The 16546-nt window shown below is 35.8% G+C and overlaps 1 protein-coding gene across 1 annotated transcript in view; it reads left to right on the top strand.

The window, feature by feature from the left end:
- The window catches only part of nonC (serine/threonine-protein kinase Smg1), a 1124353-nt gene that overhangs the window by 764165 nt on the left and 343642 nt on the right, over positions 1-16546 (top strand). The window contains exon 56 of the mRNA XM_090398044.1: positions 7714-7785. Within this exon, the coding sequence (XP_090254170.1) occupies positions 7714-7785 (72 nt within the window). The remainder of the gene's footprint in view (positions 1-7713; positions 7786-16546) is intronic.

Consider the following 16546-nt stretch of genomic DNA (forward strand, 5'->3'; position numbering starts at 1 on the left):
TTCACCACAGAAACCGAACAGGACAAATCCCACAATTTCCTAAACCTGACATTAGTCAGAACAAACAACAAAATAGTCACAAAAATATTCCACAAACCCACACATATCGGTAACTACCTCCATTTTAACTCAAACCATCCTTATTCGATTAAAAAATCAGTCATCCTAACACAATTCATAAATGCTCACAAGTTGAGATAATTACTAACCGTAATTATCTCAACACAGAAATAAAGAAGCTAACACGAATTTTTCAAAATCGGAATTACCCAACACAACTAATAAATTACGCCAACACAAAAAATTATTGACCTGCCATACATCCAGAAAACATACAAAGCCTACAAATATATTTTCAAACACACCGACTATAAGCTGGTATTCACCACGAACCAAAAATTGGCAACACTTTTAAAACTTACAAAATCTCACACACACAAAGAAATATTAGAACACCACAACATTGTTTACAAATTTTCATGCCAAAAAGACTGTGATGCCACCTACACAGGTTCTACTGTCAGGTCTTTATGGGCAAGACTACAAGCACACTTCTGTGATTGTTACATCCCTATTTCAGAACAATTAAACAATAAAAAACACAACCACAAAAATAAAAGCAGAATACGAAGTAGAGGAAAACAGAAATAGCAGTCTACACCCTTGAACAGAAACATACCCCGCAAATCGACAAGGCCATAATATTAGACATAGAAGACAGCAAAACAATGCTTAGAATCGGAAATGATAGCCATAAAATGTGACAAAAACTCAATAAACACCTGCTGATCCTACAAAATCTCCAAGAGTTGGAAGCTCGAAGTTGTTATCTAAAAAATAGATTACAACTTTGACCAATACGAGATAACATAGAAACACGCAACATGATATAGCCTCCACTTTCCACGAATTTCGAAGACGACACATGGTGAAAATGGCTCACACCTCGTTACTCCCACCCCTGACCTTTTCCCATCATTTCTTCCTCTTTGCCAAAAAATAGTTTTCTATTTTCAGAAAAAATGGTTCTCATCCCCTCTCCCAAATGCTCTTTACCCACATATAGAAAACCCAGGTTTTTTCAAATAATTCTCCCGCATTACTTTACCCACACTTTCCCAATTCCCTTCTTTTAACAGCAGATGTATGCATATCACCGGGATAAGGAGACAGCCAACAACATCCAAACAAGGTATGTCTGAATTTTTCTCATATATTATTCTTCAAACATTAGCTTTATAACACATCAGTAATGTCCTAAGATTTGAATAAAGAGCCAATGACACTGTAAAAAGAGGGACACTCCTAAATGAAAATAGGTTATATTAGCCATAAAAATAACCTGTTTTTTAGTTTATTCATATATCTCTCCTGATTAATGAACAGAAGAATTTTCCTGAAGCTACTAGAGTAGCCAATAAAACAGATTCTACCTCATCTGGTTCTTATTTGTGGAGTAATAATAATAAAAAGAGCGAGAGAATTCTATTATGTCCTCCTCCTCTTCCCCCCCCCCACAGAAGCCTATGCAACGAGTCTTATTTATTGCACATAAAAAACCATAATAGTACTTAATTTTAGTAAAACATGGCTTGTTTTAAGGGCAGAAATGTCAAAACTGACTAATAAATCATCTTTGTCAAATGTTATATTTTTAATTTTGTGTATGAAGTGTTGTGTGTTCTTTATATAGGAGGGGGGGTGACCTACCAACTCCTTGAGTGTTGATGCTAATTTCTTCACTAGGTGATAATTAAGGCTGTTTATACCTTCAACTATCAGTTGAAGTGGGACGTTGTTTGTGTACCTTGGGAACACCATATATTCTAGGAGAATATATTGTGAATCAGGTGTAATGGGGTAACAGTGTCTGATGGCCAAGAAATGATAGACCATATATGTAGATTGTAGTGTAGCTTGTTTTTTTGTATATGTGTGTATACTCCAGATGGTTTATATTAAACTGAAGTTTTACTTAACACGTTCGCTGCCAACTACGAGTATACTCGTAGTTCGTATATGAGCTTCACAAGCCAACTACGAGTATACTCGTATGTCGATTTACCGACCTCCTATGCCAAACATGAGTTATCCCTTTGTATAATTACCTTAATTTGGACCCTTGGATTCTGAATAAAGCGGAGAGCATATCTGGGGGCTTGGTAGAAGAGAAATAATTTCATCTAAAATATAGTATATTGTGTATGTGCCTCAGATGCCAAACTACGAGTATACTCGTATGTCGATTACCAACCTCCTATGCCGAGTGTGAGTTAATCCGTAGTATAACATGTAATTTGTAAATCAATTTAAAACTAGTAAAATCAATAAAAATAAAAACCAATCAATGAAATAAAAAAGCACTCGGTAAAATAAAAAAAACTGCTAGAGTCATCTGTAGGATCATCTTCAGAATCGGAACCAAATATTTCATGAAATTCATCATCGCTCATATTAGCATAAGCTTCTACTTCTATATCAGTAAGTTTTCTTTTACTGGCCATGGCGAAATTGAAAGTTCTTAGAGACTAGAAACTAAAACTGAACTAGACGCAATAAATACTGGCGTCAGAACATGTAATATATAGATGGAAGTGATACGAGATTACTCATAGTTGACGTATGAAACAAAATTCTATCTGATAAGCCGGCTACGAGATTACTCGTAGTGACCTTGAAGATGGGAGTGATACGAGATTACTCGTAGTTGGCGTATGAAACAAAATTCTATCTGATAAGCCGGCTACGAGATTACTCGTAGTGACCTTGAAGACGCGAAAGCGCTTGGCATGCAGGAACAAACTATGACTGAGTAGCGTGGCAGTGAACGTGTTAAACATAGTAGTTGTTTCCATAATTTTTTATAATGAATTCTGATCACCGTGCGATGACCATGAAGGAAAGGATACAAAATACTCATTCTATGTTGTGTTGTAATTCATATAACGATATGACTCGTTTACATTATAGAACAATCTCATTACTTATTACGGGAAATAATAAAGCTGGTATTATCTTCAGTAACCAAAGTCATCATTGGTTACCATCATCATATGGTAACATCACTGTTACCATCATCATATGGTAACAGTGATGTGAATAAATTTTATTCACATAAAATTTATTCACATAAAAAACACCCATGAAAGGTTGTTAGCCTCTAGTACATTAATATTATTACTGGGGATGTGCTAAGGGTTAATAATTATCAGTAAAACCTGCTACAGAGACCAAAAATGGATTTTTTTTTTTTTTTTTTCGAAGACATTGCATGCCTCCAATAAGTGAGGTGATGGTCCCGCTACATGATTAAATTCATCTTTGTTAACCAAACTAGATAAGATTTACCATGATATCCACTCAATGTGGGCAACATGTATCCTCTCGTGAATATCATGACAGAAAATAAAGGAAGCTGATCACAACACATTTTGTCCATAGTAGAATTTTGATTCTGTGAAATGCTCTCAGACAACTACAATAGTCACAACATTGAGTTGGTTTCCACCCTTTTTTACTGGTGAAATGCATGATGACAGTAGCCAAGAAGCATAGAACAAAGTTTGGGAAATCTTTTGCAGATTCCCCACCATAAGGAACTTAATTGCCTTCAAATGTACTTTTTTTTTTTTTTTTAGTTATGTCAGAGCAAAAGACTAACGGATCTGATTTACATCATCTGTAACATGAACGGTCAACACCATACCACCCCTATTTTCATTCAAGCAAAATGAATGCACAATTCCTGATCCAAAATCAGTTATAGATAAGCTTGGGAAGAGCTTTGGTGTGTGTGTGTGTGTGTGTGTGTGTGGAGGGGGGGGGGGGGGCATCATCTTATTCTCTAAGTTTCCACACTCTTCAAAAGCAAAGCAAAAAAAATATTCAGTTCTATTCATTTCATATGGCAATAACTAATTTAACATCCCATTCAAGAAAGACAGATTAATCCTACTTTGCTGAATGAAAAATTGAAAAAATTTTACCAAATGAAATCCATTACCAAATGATAAAAGTTCTTTCACTACCTTCCATGGGGCATCTGTTTACAAAAGAATCTTCTGTGAGAATAAATTTTTGGAATCTGACAAAATCCTGATACAGAGGGCAATTATTGTTGTCTTTACAAGAATTTGACAAGCAAATTAATCTGTAATACCATTAAGTGCATGTACAAGTCATGGGAAAAAAATTATCTCTCATTTTTTATGATTTCTCAAGAGCATTTACCTATTTTCCAGCACATCAGATAATTTAAACAGGGAAAACAATCATCATCAGTGCTTTCCTGAAAAAAGCAAGCACTATATATCAATTGTTAGAAGTTTTTCCACTTGGTTATACAATAAATTAAAGATACCAAGAAATTATATACTGGTTTAATCCTTTATCCGAGTGTAAGCAAACACATTTTGCATCTGAAGTATTTTCAGGACTGGGGCAATTCGTATATAGAAGCTAATGACTTCACATCACTTGCCTTAGTATCCTATAATACAAAGCACATATCCTTATGGGTATGTATAATGCTATGCATTGACCCTTCCCATAATGCATAGCATTATACAGAAGGATATGTGCTTTGCATTATGGGATACTAAGGCAAGTGATGTGAAGTCATTAGCTTCTATGTACGAGTTGTCCCATTCCTGAAAATACTAAAGGCACAAACTGTGTTTGCTTACACTTGGATAAGATACCGAGTATATAATTTCTCAGTATCTTTAATTTATACTTGGTATTAGTTTTCTTTGACATGGGAAAAATGTATAACAGTTGGGAAGTTGTTCGCTATACTTAAACACCTAACACATTTTTGGTGTTAGACGGACACCTTTTTATTAAAAACTGATATTTTCAAACTTTCCAGGTCTAACTGTCATTATCTTGATCCTCATTGTTTCTCCAAGACAAGTATTGTGTGCCTCAAGGTTCTGTATTAAGTGCCACACTATTGGTTAACCATCCAACCAGCCATGACATCTATAGGACATGGGAAAAGTGTATAACAGTTGGGAAGTTGTTCGCTATACTTAAACACCTAACACATTTTTGGTGTTAGACGGACACCTTTTTATTAAAAACTGATATTTTCAAACTTTCCAGGTCTAACTGTCATTATCTTGATCCTCATTGTTTCTCCAAGACAAGTATTGTGTGCCTCAAGGTTCTGTATTAAGTGCCACACTATTGGTTAACCATCCAACCAGCCATGACATCTATAGACATTTAGCTAAATCTGGATACGATTCTGTAACACCTATTGAATAACATGTATTTGGTCTCACTGTTTCATTCAACACAGGCAGTAGGGAAGTTAAGATAACTTGATAACTGAACAGATTTCTCCTTTTATGCAATCCCATTTATGTGGTGACTTGACATATTTCTTCATTAATGGAGTGTGAAGATCATAGACACTTGCCACAAGCTATTGACATATTTCAACTTTGATGCCTGAAAAATGGAGTTAAATTTTCACCACAGAAGCCTGCCTGTGTTTACTTTTTGCCACAAACATCTTCATTGTTGGCCATTACTAAATGATAATCTCAGTTTGGACAGACAAAGTTTTTGGGACTCACATTTGAATCAAAAGTCAGCATTTCTACCCCACACATGCCAGCCAGCAAATAAATGTCAGAGAACATTGAACATTCTTTGCACCCTCTTTACACCTCCTTGCTCCATCTGTACAGGGAGTTTTTCAAATCAAGACTGGGTTATGTGACTAATGTCTGTGCTTCTGACAAAGATAGTATGCTTTGATGGCTTAATCTTGTCCACTAGAAATCAGGTACAGCTGGAGAATTTTTTTCCTTTGTCATTTTGACACTGCAGCTTTCTTTGCAACAGACAGCTAAAGTCCCTTCCAGACTATCCCACATTGACAAGTTTTATTTTATTTTTTCCATGTTGGAAAAATCTGTATAACATGTCAGATGCAATATGCTCCTTTGGATTGTATGTGAAAGAATTAATGCAAGCTCTTTACAATATTGTAGACACTACTGCATAAATGTCAATAAACACATTATCACCTTAGGATGGCTGCATTCTTTCAAGCAACTTGTCTTTGTGCCACTAGGGAAACATGCATCCCTTCCCTCTTTCTACCATTAGCTCCTTATAACACACCGGTACTCAGATTTTCTGATTGGGCTTCCAGATGGTTCAAAATCACAGATTTTGATAAAGGTTGCTTCTGTCTTCCATTGAGATTTCCCAGTGTAATATCTAACCTGATCCCTTTATTGTTACTTTATTGCTGAGCTCTTTACCATCAGGTAAAGAGCTCAGCAATCATTTCAGGTTGTTTTAAATTATGTGAAATTGAAATGCTACCAAAGGTACTGTTTCACTAACTTATCTAAATGACACCAAGAATTCTTGTATACCATATACACGTCTAGTGCTCTTTTGGCATTTGTTACATCATATTAGGAAGCTTCACTTGGATGTTTGCTGTGTTTGGATCCCAAGCTATGTCAAGGAAAATGAGGCTGTGGATAATGCAGCTCGATCAGCCCATGCCATACATCTTCTTTTTCTGCCTGTCACTTATATTGATTATAGGTACATCATTCAACAGAAACTATTATACTAGTGACAAACATCATGTAACCTGATATAAACTAAAGATACCAGAAAACTATATACTTGGTTTAATCCTTTATCCAAGTGTAATCAAAAACATTTTCGCCTGAACTATTTTCAGGACTGGGCAACTCATATAAAGACGCTAATGACTTCACATCACTTGTCTTTGTAACCTGAGTAATCATGTACCTTGAAATCAAACTATAATGGTTCATTTTATGATGGGATCACAGAAGAAATTTTCTTGCTTGGCTCTGCAAATATTATATTCATTTCACGCATTTCTTTTTATTGAGTGATGGTATTGGGCTTGTGTGTAAGTACCATGGATCAGGTTTGACTGTTTATCTTATTTTAGTAGACACTTAGCGATCTGCCTGTAACCTTATACACTAAAATCTTATACACTTTTGCTGCTCATAAGTTGGGCTTGTGTGTAAGTACCATGAGTCAGGTTTGACTGTTTATGTTATATGATATAAAGTTTTTTTCAGCCTATAAAAAATTAAGGTTTGTTTTCTTACAATCACATTAAGTGCTTTTTGGCTGTCATTCTATACACTTCACCAGAACTCCTTTTAATTTTGCTGCTCATTTTCACATGCATAGCTATGCATAAAATTTTGTTACATCAGGAATTTTAAAGCCTGGAATTGAGATTTCCAGTTGAGCTTTCTCTGCCAACCCTGTGATCCTTCAAAGAATTGTTTAAATTTCTCCTGGAAGATGCATCCAGGCTGTGGATATGAAAGCTTTTTTTTTCTCATTGTTTCTCCTTCTGAGAATACTCTCATACCTTGTAGATGAAATTATGTGGTTATGTCTGTTAAGTGTTATTTATTTATTTTTTATGTAGATAGGTTTCTGATTGGAATAGATTTCTTGTGATCTTGTTTCTATCTTTAATCCACATACAATCACTGATGAGCTATAATTTCTGCAGCTTAGCACATGTTGAATTGGTATAACAATAAACAGATTGTTTTACTTTGTATGTTTTTATATTGGTATGTTTTAATTATTTTTATGTTTCTTTTATGATGAGTGTGATAATTTTCATATAATATAAAGTTTATTTCAGCTTATAAAAATGTGTTTTATTCTATGTGATAGGAGATGAAGAGTGAACTCAAAGAAGCTTTTCATGCTGCAAATTGTGTCTATGGAGTGTTCACTGCATTAGAGGTAAATTTTTAATATTATTTATTAATATTGTTCAAAATATACATCATGACAACAGTCACTACCAGTAACTGCTGTCATGAGGTTACAAGACACGACTCTACATGTCTTAGCATTACAAGACGTTCAATCGTCATTGGACTTGGTTGACAAACTAGATGATATTTCCATTCTATGACCCCCACAAGTTTGGATGCAAATCCCACTGTGGCATGGATGTTGAAAGTTTTTCACTTGGTTATACTATAAATTATAAATGTCAAGAAATTATATTCTTGATTTAATCCTTTATTTAAGAGTAAGCAAACAAAATTTGTTCATTAAATATCTTCACGACTGTGCTACATATATATAGAGGCTAATGACTTCACATCAATTGCCTTAGTATCCAATAATGCAAAGCACACCTTCTTTCAGATGTGTATAATGCATAGCATTATACACATCTGCTCTGAGTAGTGGCCCTTCCCATGATGCATAGCATTATACATGTCTGAAAGGAGGTGTGCTTTGCCTTATGGGATACTAAGGCACTGGACATGAAGTCATTAATCTCTATATACAAGTAGGCCAGTCGAAAGATACTTCACTCATAAACTTTGCTTACACGTGATAAAGGATTAAACAAAAAATATAATTTCTTGGCATTTTTAATTTATTGTGGCATTGGATATCTGTTTTATAGGTAGCAGGTGATTTTTGTTACCTAGTATTAGACCATACATAGTCTTGCTTAGAAGTAGCATTGTAAAACAATACTTGATTGGTCTTTTGAGCAGGAGTTCTACATTATTATACAGGGTGTTCGGGATAAATTTGACAGTTTCGTAAGGAAAAAGAAAATCTTCTTTGTATCTATTAAATTTAATGAATTGACAAAAAAACATTACAGGCAGAGTTAATTACAATACCATCAACAAGATTTACTCAAAATAACCACCATTAGCATCGATCACAGCTTCAATTCTGCTTCGGAACCTCGAACAAGCTGATGCTACAGTCTCCCTGGGAAGGGCCGCAAAAACTGTTTTAATTTTATCCATTAACTGGGCTTTTGTATTACTGGAAGTGCGATTGGTGTCTTTTTCAACTGCGCCCCATACAAAATAAACCATGGGGTTAAGGTCTGGGGAGTTTGGAGGCCAAACATTTGGACTGGTGAAGTCGTAGAAATTTTCAGAAAACCATTTTTGACTTTTCCCAGAGGTGTGGCAAGGGGCCGAATCCTGCTGCCATACATACGGCCTACCATTGGCTACCCTTGTTATCCAGGGCTTGACTACAGTTAGCAACTCCACGAACAAAGCCCGAATTCCAATGCCAGGGTTCTTCAACACCTGTTCCTGCAGATTTGCGAGGAATTCTGCTGTACGAATGCAATCAGATCGTCTGCTAGGGATCTTTCTTCTTGCTACATCCTCGTAGTCACCATTGCAAGTCTCTAGTTCATGCCTGATTGTTTTTACTGTATTCAGGGAGCATTGGGCAGCAGTCATAATATCCTTATTTTGATGGCGGGCACGAATCATCATGATACAAGTTATTCTCTTCCATGATTCAGGTGGGTTCCAGCTATCCATCCTTTCTGACATCTTGTATATGAATGAAGAAGGGTCCAAACTTTTAAATGAAGAGAAGTGTGTGTTAATACATGTAACTTACGGAAAAATATAATTAATTATAAATATGTCAAATTTATCCCGAACACCCTGTATATAGAGAAACACACATCCCTTCCTCTCTTTCTACTTGTCTTTCCAGATGATTCAAAATCACAGATTTTGAACTAAAATATGCAGATCTATGTATTTCTTACCTTTTGTAGAAAGGATTGCTTTTTTAAAAAAAAGAAAGTTTTTTTAATAAAAAAAATAAACTGCATTCTCTTTTTCAACCCAGCCGGGTTGGCCAAGTGGTTAGGGTATCTACTCTCCAGCCAAAACGCTGTGGGTTCAAATCCTGCCGAGGACATGGATACTTGTGATTCTGGAAATACTAGTGGTGGTGGTGGTGATGGGCAGTAGATGGCGTTGTTGGTGTAGTTGTGGTTAGTTGTAGTTGGTAGATTTGGGTGGTGGAGGCACAGTTGTAGAGCAGGTGCCCTCCCTCGATGAGTCTTTGGACTCCCTGGAGGTGTCGCTTAATAATAATAATATGAATAACCCCCATTCACATCTTCTTTTGATATTATCTTTATTACTAATTAGTCTCTAACTTTTTATTACTAATTAGTCTTCATATACTTATAACTAAATATCTTTAACTCATTCATTTAAGTGATGTTACTTTACCCTTCAGATTGAATCCCATCTAGGATGTAAGATTCAAACCCAAGTCCCTTATGAGAATTTTTCAATTTTTGTCACATGTCAGCCTATCAAACATTTACACAATCTAAAAAGATTACACTTTATGCCTTATTGTTATCATTATCTTCTTATAAATAATAACTAGCTTACTTGAAAGGCTGCTTGTGAATGAACCTATGCTCACTGCCACTCTTTAGAGACTCTTTCATGTCCAGCCATGCATTCAAGTTCAAAAACCAATTCTTTCAATATGAGGTCCAAAATAAGAGGGAGTTGAAAGCAGATGGTGTTGATAAGAGCACATACACACCTTCTGCTCTCAAAAAATCATGCAACAGAATGACTTCGACCCAAAGAAGATCCAGCTGATTGATGTCCATATATTGTTCAGCTTCACACTCACCAAATAGCTATTCATCCTATTAGTTCATTCCTTTGGGACAGTGTTGTTCACATAGTTTCCCTAATGCATACAGCTTCCAGTTCTTGAAGAAACAAAGAAAGAATAGTAAAGCTCTCACTTTACTCTTCTTTCTTTAAGTAAAAGTAAAGTATCCATCTATGAAAAGGTAAATGAAACTATGTTAGAATTTATGAGGGATTTTCTTACTAAAGTGGTCCACATAACATTTACTCAAGCATATGAGTCCTTGGAGGTATTATGTGGGAATAAATAATATTTGAGAAGATGCTAAGAGAAATTAGGAGACAAAAAAGCCAAATATAATCAGATTTTCATTTTAAAAAAATAGTTGAAAAATCATGGTAATATAACAAGGATCTGTACATAATTTTTATTATTTTTTTTTCCATTCTGGAAAAAGTGCACAATAAAGTGCAAATAGAAAAGCATTTCAAAACACTACTGTTGTCTGGGCTAAAGGGTTGTTTATATACAGCAATACATAGTCTGTACTAAGGCAAGAGTGCACACTATACCCACTCGTGTTGATCATCTACATGGACCGCATTATGAAAGAAGCATTAACCTGTTATGAATCAGAGATATCAAACTTAGTGCTGTGCTTTATTCAGAGGTTGATGTACTATCAACAAATCCAGTGCAAGTCTGTATGTTTTTTTGACTTCATTGAATAACTGCTATAACAGATTTTACATGAAAATTAGCGACAAAAAGACCAAAAGTTTGAAAATAGATAGTGATATTTCTGTTGCACTCTCAGTGGAGAATCACATATATATTTATATCTGTGTGTGTGTGTGTGTGTGTGTGTGTGTGTGTGTGTGTGTGTGTGTGTGTGTGTGTGTGTGTGTGTGTGTGTGATGAAGGCTGTCAACGTGAGATAAACTGGACAACAACTTCAAACCTTCATATATGCCATGACGAGGTGGAGCACCGAATAGTCAAGTCTAAGGAAATTGTTATGGACCCTCATCACATAAATAATGACCTTAGATGTAATCTACTGGACTCTTTCAGCTCTGCTACCCGATATTAGCACACTCGTGAAATCAGACGCACACTGCTGCTTAACAATAGAACTTCAACACAGACTGTAGCTACAGTTCAAGCTAACTGAATTTTATAATAGTCGTTTTTATAGTGATACGATGTTTCTTATAGTGTTTATTTGCTTTCTGTGTTCCCATGCCTGAAGAAGTCGGACAATCTGATGAAATATGTTGCGTTTTGAATAAATTTAATTTTTATTCTAGTTTCGGTTATAGTCAGTATATATAAATATGAATATATATATATATATATATATGGGAAAAAGCTTTAATGACTGATACCGAGAGAAAAAAAGATGACATGATATATTTGAAAGATACTACTAGTTTACTAGTTTTGTTCAATAGATCAACATCTTTAGGTATCACAATCAAAGAAATATATAAAGAATTACAGAGACTTAAAAAAAATGTTCCCAGTGAGGAGATCCCTGATCTCAAGGAGTGACAGCCATATGAATATGGCTGTGTTCATATGTAAGGATGTGCACCTGGTTCACATCACAGAACATCATCCTTTCCTTCAACATACCACGACCCAAACCCACCAACATCTGTTGAAGCAGGTTATCCCACCTGCCCAGTAAGGCAGTTGGGATATCCTGATGTATATCCCAACCCTTTGTGTTGCTTTAAATGTCAGAGAGATAGTAATTCTTGAACTGCCTGTCATGCTTTGGCATCTGTGCCCAATGTGGCAGTAAAAATCATGAGAATAAAGAATTTAAGAGCAAAACTCCAAAATGCTCTAACTGTGAAGAGGCCACCCAGTGTACTCCTGAGCATACCAAGGTGAAAGGATGAAAAGAATATTCCAAAGAAATAACAACACAGCATTGCATCACATATTAGGAGGCAAAGAGGCAGTATAACATGGCAGTAGCAACAACATTTACTAAACCCTCTTATGCTGAGAAGACAACTGTAAAGAAAGTGGCAGCAGGAACACCGACATGTATGTCAAATCCATGTTAATACAACTATATCATAGCTGAATGATATGGCCTGTTTACCATCTCTCCAGATTGAATCAAAGAGAAAAATCAATATGGGCTTACTTCTGAAGATATACCTAAGGTCTCGCTACAAAAATCTTCTTTTTGTTTTAAAAGAAAATTAATGAAATGTTCACCATAGAGGATCATGGATACCTCTGCTCTCTGACCCAAACATGAAATAATCAATATACTTAGTGCCCTAGAGGGAGTGGAATTTGAAAATGGCTTGGATATTTTTCTAGAAGAAAAAGAAGAAATGATGGGCACTGGCTATCCACAATTCTTGAAAAAGAAAAAAAAAAAATTGAAGAGTAATAAAAACAAAACCAGGATGTCAGATGATATTATCAAAAAGAAATAATGAAAACATTCCTGCAATGGAACTCTCGTCGATTCTGACAAAACATCAAGTGTCTGTTGCAGAAGTATAAGCCACAGTGCTTCTGCCTACAAGAACTGTACTTGAAGTCTGGTGAATCCAGCATTTCAGAACATAACTATCATTTGCAAGGGGAGGACAGCAGAAGGACCTACCCATGGAAGAGTCACCATTCTTTCAAGCCCCCATACCCTCTTCTAGCCAGTCCCACAGAATATCAACATAGAAGCACTTGCTATTCGAACCTCTGTCAGAATTTTAATAACAATATGCTGCGTCTACTGTCCTCTTGCAAAACGTTTTTCCCAAGATGAATTTGATGATGTCATATTGCAGTTATCATCCTCCTTGCTTTTAATGGTGGATTACAATTGACACAACATTCTGCAGGCTAGTGATGAACAAACACCATAGGAAGGTTTAGATGTATATGATCAACAACAGTAATCTTTCTTACACACAAAGCAACACCTTCGGTATGCCAACCTGAACATCCACTGCCATTGAATTAACTGTCTGCATTGCCCTCTATTTTCCCACTGTTCAAGTGAGAAACTGAAGACAACATATTTGGGAGTAATCATTTTCTGTGATAATCACTGATATCACTGAAAATAGGCTAGCAAGCTTGTTCAATAGAAAATTAAAAACCTGGCTAGCCCACATGCTCTACTTTAATGGAATTTGATTCTGTAACAATCAGCTCATCTCCTACCAAGAGATGCATTAACCACCCAACCGGCCAAGACATATATATATATACATCCAAGTTACCATGGATGCGAAGTGCATATTAAAATTGTAATACCATTCATATTACATTGAAATGTATGATAGATACGAAGTGTAGAGGAGTGGTGTATTTTATCCATATTGACTGCAACGTGGCTAAACCATGTGACATAGTATTACAGCTTGTGTATTATGCAAGCTGCAACAACTACAATTCCTAAAACATTAGTTGGTTTCCACATTTATCTTAGCCCCAAATCTGAAAACACACCCCAACTCAACATCACCAGAATTAAAGATCAGTACTGTCAACATAAGAAGCCTGAATGGCAAAGAATTGGAGCTAGTTGAGGAATTAGATAAGTACCAGATCGACATAATATTGGTGACTGAAACATAAAAGACAAAAACTGGTGAGATCTTTCTAAGCAATAAATACAAAATGTTATATTCAGACAATGACAATCAAGGAAAAGAAGGAGTAGCCATAGTATTCAACACAAAATATGAGGCTAATCTTCTTCAACGGCAGGCTGTCTCAAGTAGAGTAATGTGGGCAAATATGAGAATGAGGAACTGGACTATGAGACTTATTTGTGCCTATGGTCCCACAGAAGATTCTACTAAGGTAGAAGTCGGGGAATATTTTGAGGCTTTAGGGAAAGCAACTGACAGAATGAAAAATGAAAAGTTGGTCCTTGTTGGGGTTCTAAATAGCAGAGTAGGAAATGATTATCAGTCATACAAAAATATTTTGGGAAAATTTGGAGAAAAGAGCAAAGCTAATAATAATGGCAAATACCTGTTGGATTTCTGCTCAGGACATGGACTGGTTATTACTAACACCATGTTCCAACATAAAAATGTGCACAAATTCACATGGAGACAAGAGGCAAGGAATGAAAAAAGTCTCATTGATTATGTTATTGTTAATAGTGATGTTTTCTCCCTGGTGCAGGACACCAGAGTGTACAGAGGATTTGAAATTGGAAGTGATAACTATTTAGTCTTGAGCAGGATAAAATTGAATTTCATATCGAAAAGAATAACATGTAAGAAAGTTTTAAAGCGAATAAAAGTTGAGCAGCATTTCAGATATGAACTGTAGACTAAAATACACAAAGATTATTGAAGAAAAAATGAAAAGTGTTGAGAACAGGAATCAAACCTTCGAGATTCGTTGGCAAGCTTTGAAGAAAACCCTGATTGATTCAGCAAGAGAGGTATGTGGTGAAGTTGTCTGCAAGGATAGAAAAGTTAGAACTCCATGGTGGACATGGGAAGTTAAAGAGGCAGTGAAGGAAAAGCAGAAAGCATATCAAAAGTTCCTGACAAATAAGTCAGCTTGTACTCTTAGAGAATATAGAGACAAATGTAAGAAAGCTAAACACTATGTAAAACTAGCTAAACAAAAGTCATCGGAGGACTTTGGCAAGAACATAGAAAATAAATATCAAGAAGGTGGCAAAATATTCTGGAGCTTGTTGAAGAAGCTTAGGGATGGAGGAAAAAGTGCTGAAAAGGAGTTAGAGATGATAAAGGTGACATGAAAACGGAAGAAAAAGATATCCTTGAAGTATGGAGTAATCACTTCGTAAAATTGCTAAATGAAACAAGCAGTGATAGCACAGTGGTAAAAAACATTCAACAGGCATACAGTCATGAATACATATCCATACTTGAAGTAGAAAAAGCTATCAAAGGCTTGAAATGTGGAAAGGCAGCAGAAGTAGATGATATTCGACAAGAAATGCTGAGGTATGGTGGTATAAAAGTCTTACAGTGGTTGCACTGCATAGTTCAGAATGCCCGGATAGAGGAATGAATTCCTGATGATTGGAGTAGAGCTCTCATAGTACCCATATATAAAACGGAATGTGAGAATTACAGAGGTATTTCCCTACTGTGTGTTCCTGGCAAGATTTATGCCAGTATACTTGAGAAATGGTTGAGAAGAATTGTGGAAGAAAAGCTTGGTGAAGAACAAGCTGGATTCAGGCCAAATAAAGGCTGTCAGGATCAGATCTTCACTTTACAACAAATAGTTGAGACAGCAAGGGAATATAGTGGTGTAGTGGTTGAGACAGTTGTAGGGGTCCTCCTGCGATGAGTCTTCGGACTCCTTGGAGGTGTCACGAATAATAATAATAATAAAGATCGTATTTAAGTTTTTGTCGATCTCAAAAAGGCATATGACAAGGTGCCAAGAGAGAAGCTATTTACTTCGCTTCAGTTATATGGTGTCAATGGGGCATTATATCAAGCAATACTTAGTCTTTATTTGGGTGCAAGTCAGCAGTTAGAATTGAAGGAAGTACAGGAAGATGGTTTAATATTAAATCTTGTGTGAGACAGGGATGTGCATTGTCCCCTCTGTTATTCATTATCTATATGGATCGCATTGTGAAGGAGAGTGGTATTGAGCATGATCAAAATTGGAGATGTTAATGTCAGCTCTTTGCTTTATGCGGATGATGTTATACTTCTAAATAAATCCGATACAAGTCTGCAAGATTCCTTGACTAAATTGAATAACTGTTGTAATAGATATGGCATGAAGATCGGCAATAAAAAAGACAAAGACAATGAAAATAGGCAGAATCATTGAAAATGTCAACTGTGTTGTGAATGGAGAACCAGTGGAACAAGGAAAACATTTCAGCTACTTAGGCATGATTTTTAGTGAAGTTGTAAAATAACAAAGAATCAACAAAGCTGGCATGGTGGGAAGTCAATTGAATAAATTCATATGGAATAAGAGTGAAATTAGTTGGAACACTAAATTAGCTGTATACATGACACTGTTCAAACCAGTTTTAACTTATGGATCTGGGAGCTGGGTCAGAAGCAAAACACTTCACCAAAGATTAGAG

This window comes from Typopeltis vanoorti, chromosome 9, assembly GCF_054136105.1.
Source record: "Typopeltis vanoorti isolate ZY-2024b chromosome 9, IOZ_Tvanoo_1.0, whole genome shotgun sequence".
NCBI lineage: Eukaryota > Metazoa > Arthropoda > Arachnida > Uropygi > Thelyphonidae > Typopeltis > Typopeltis vanoorti.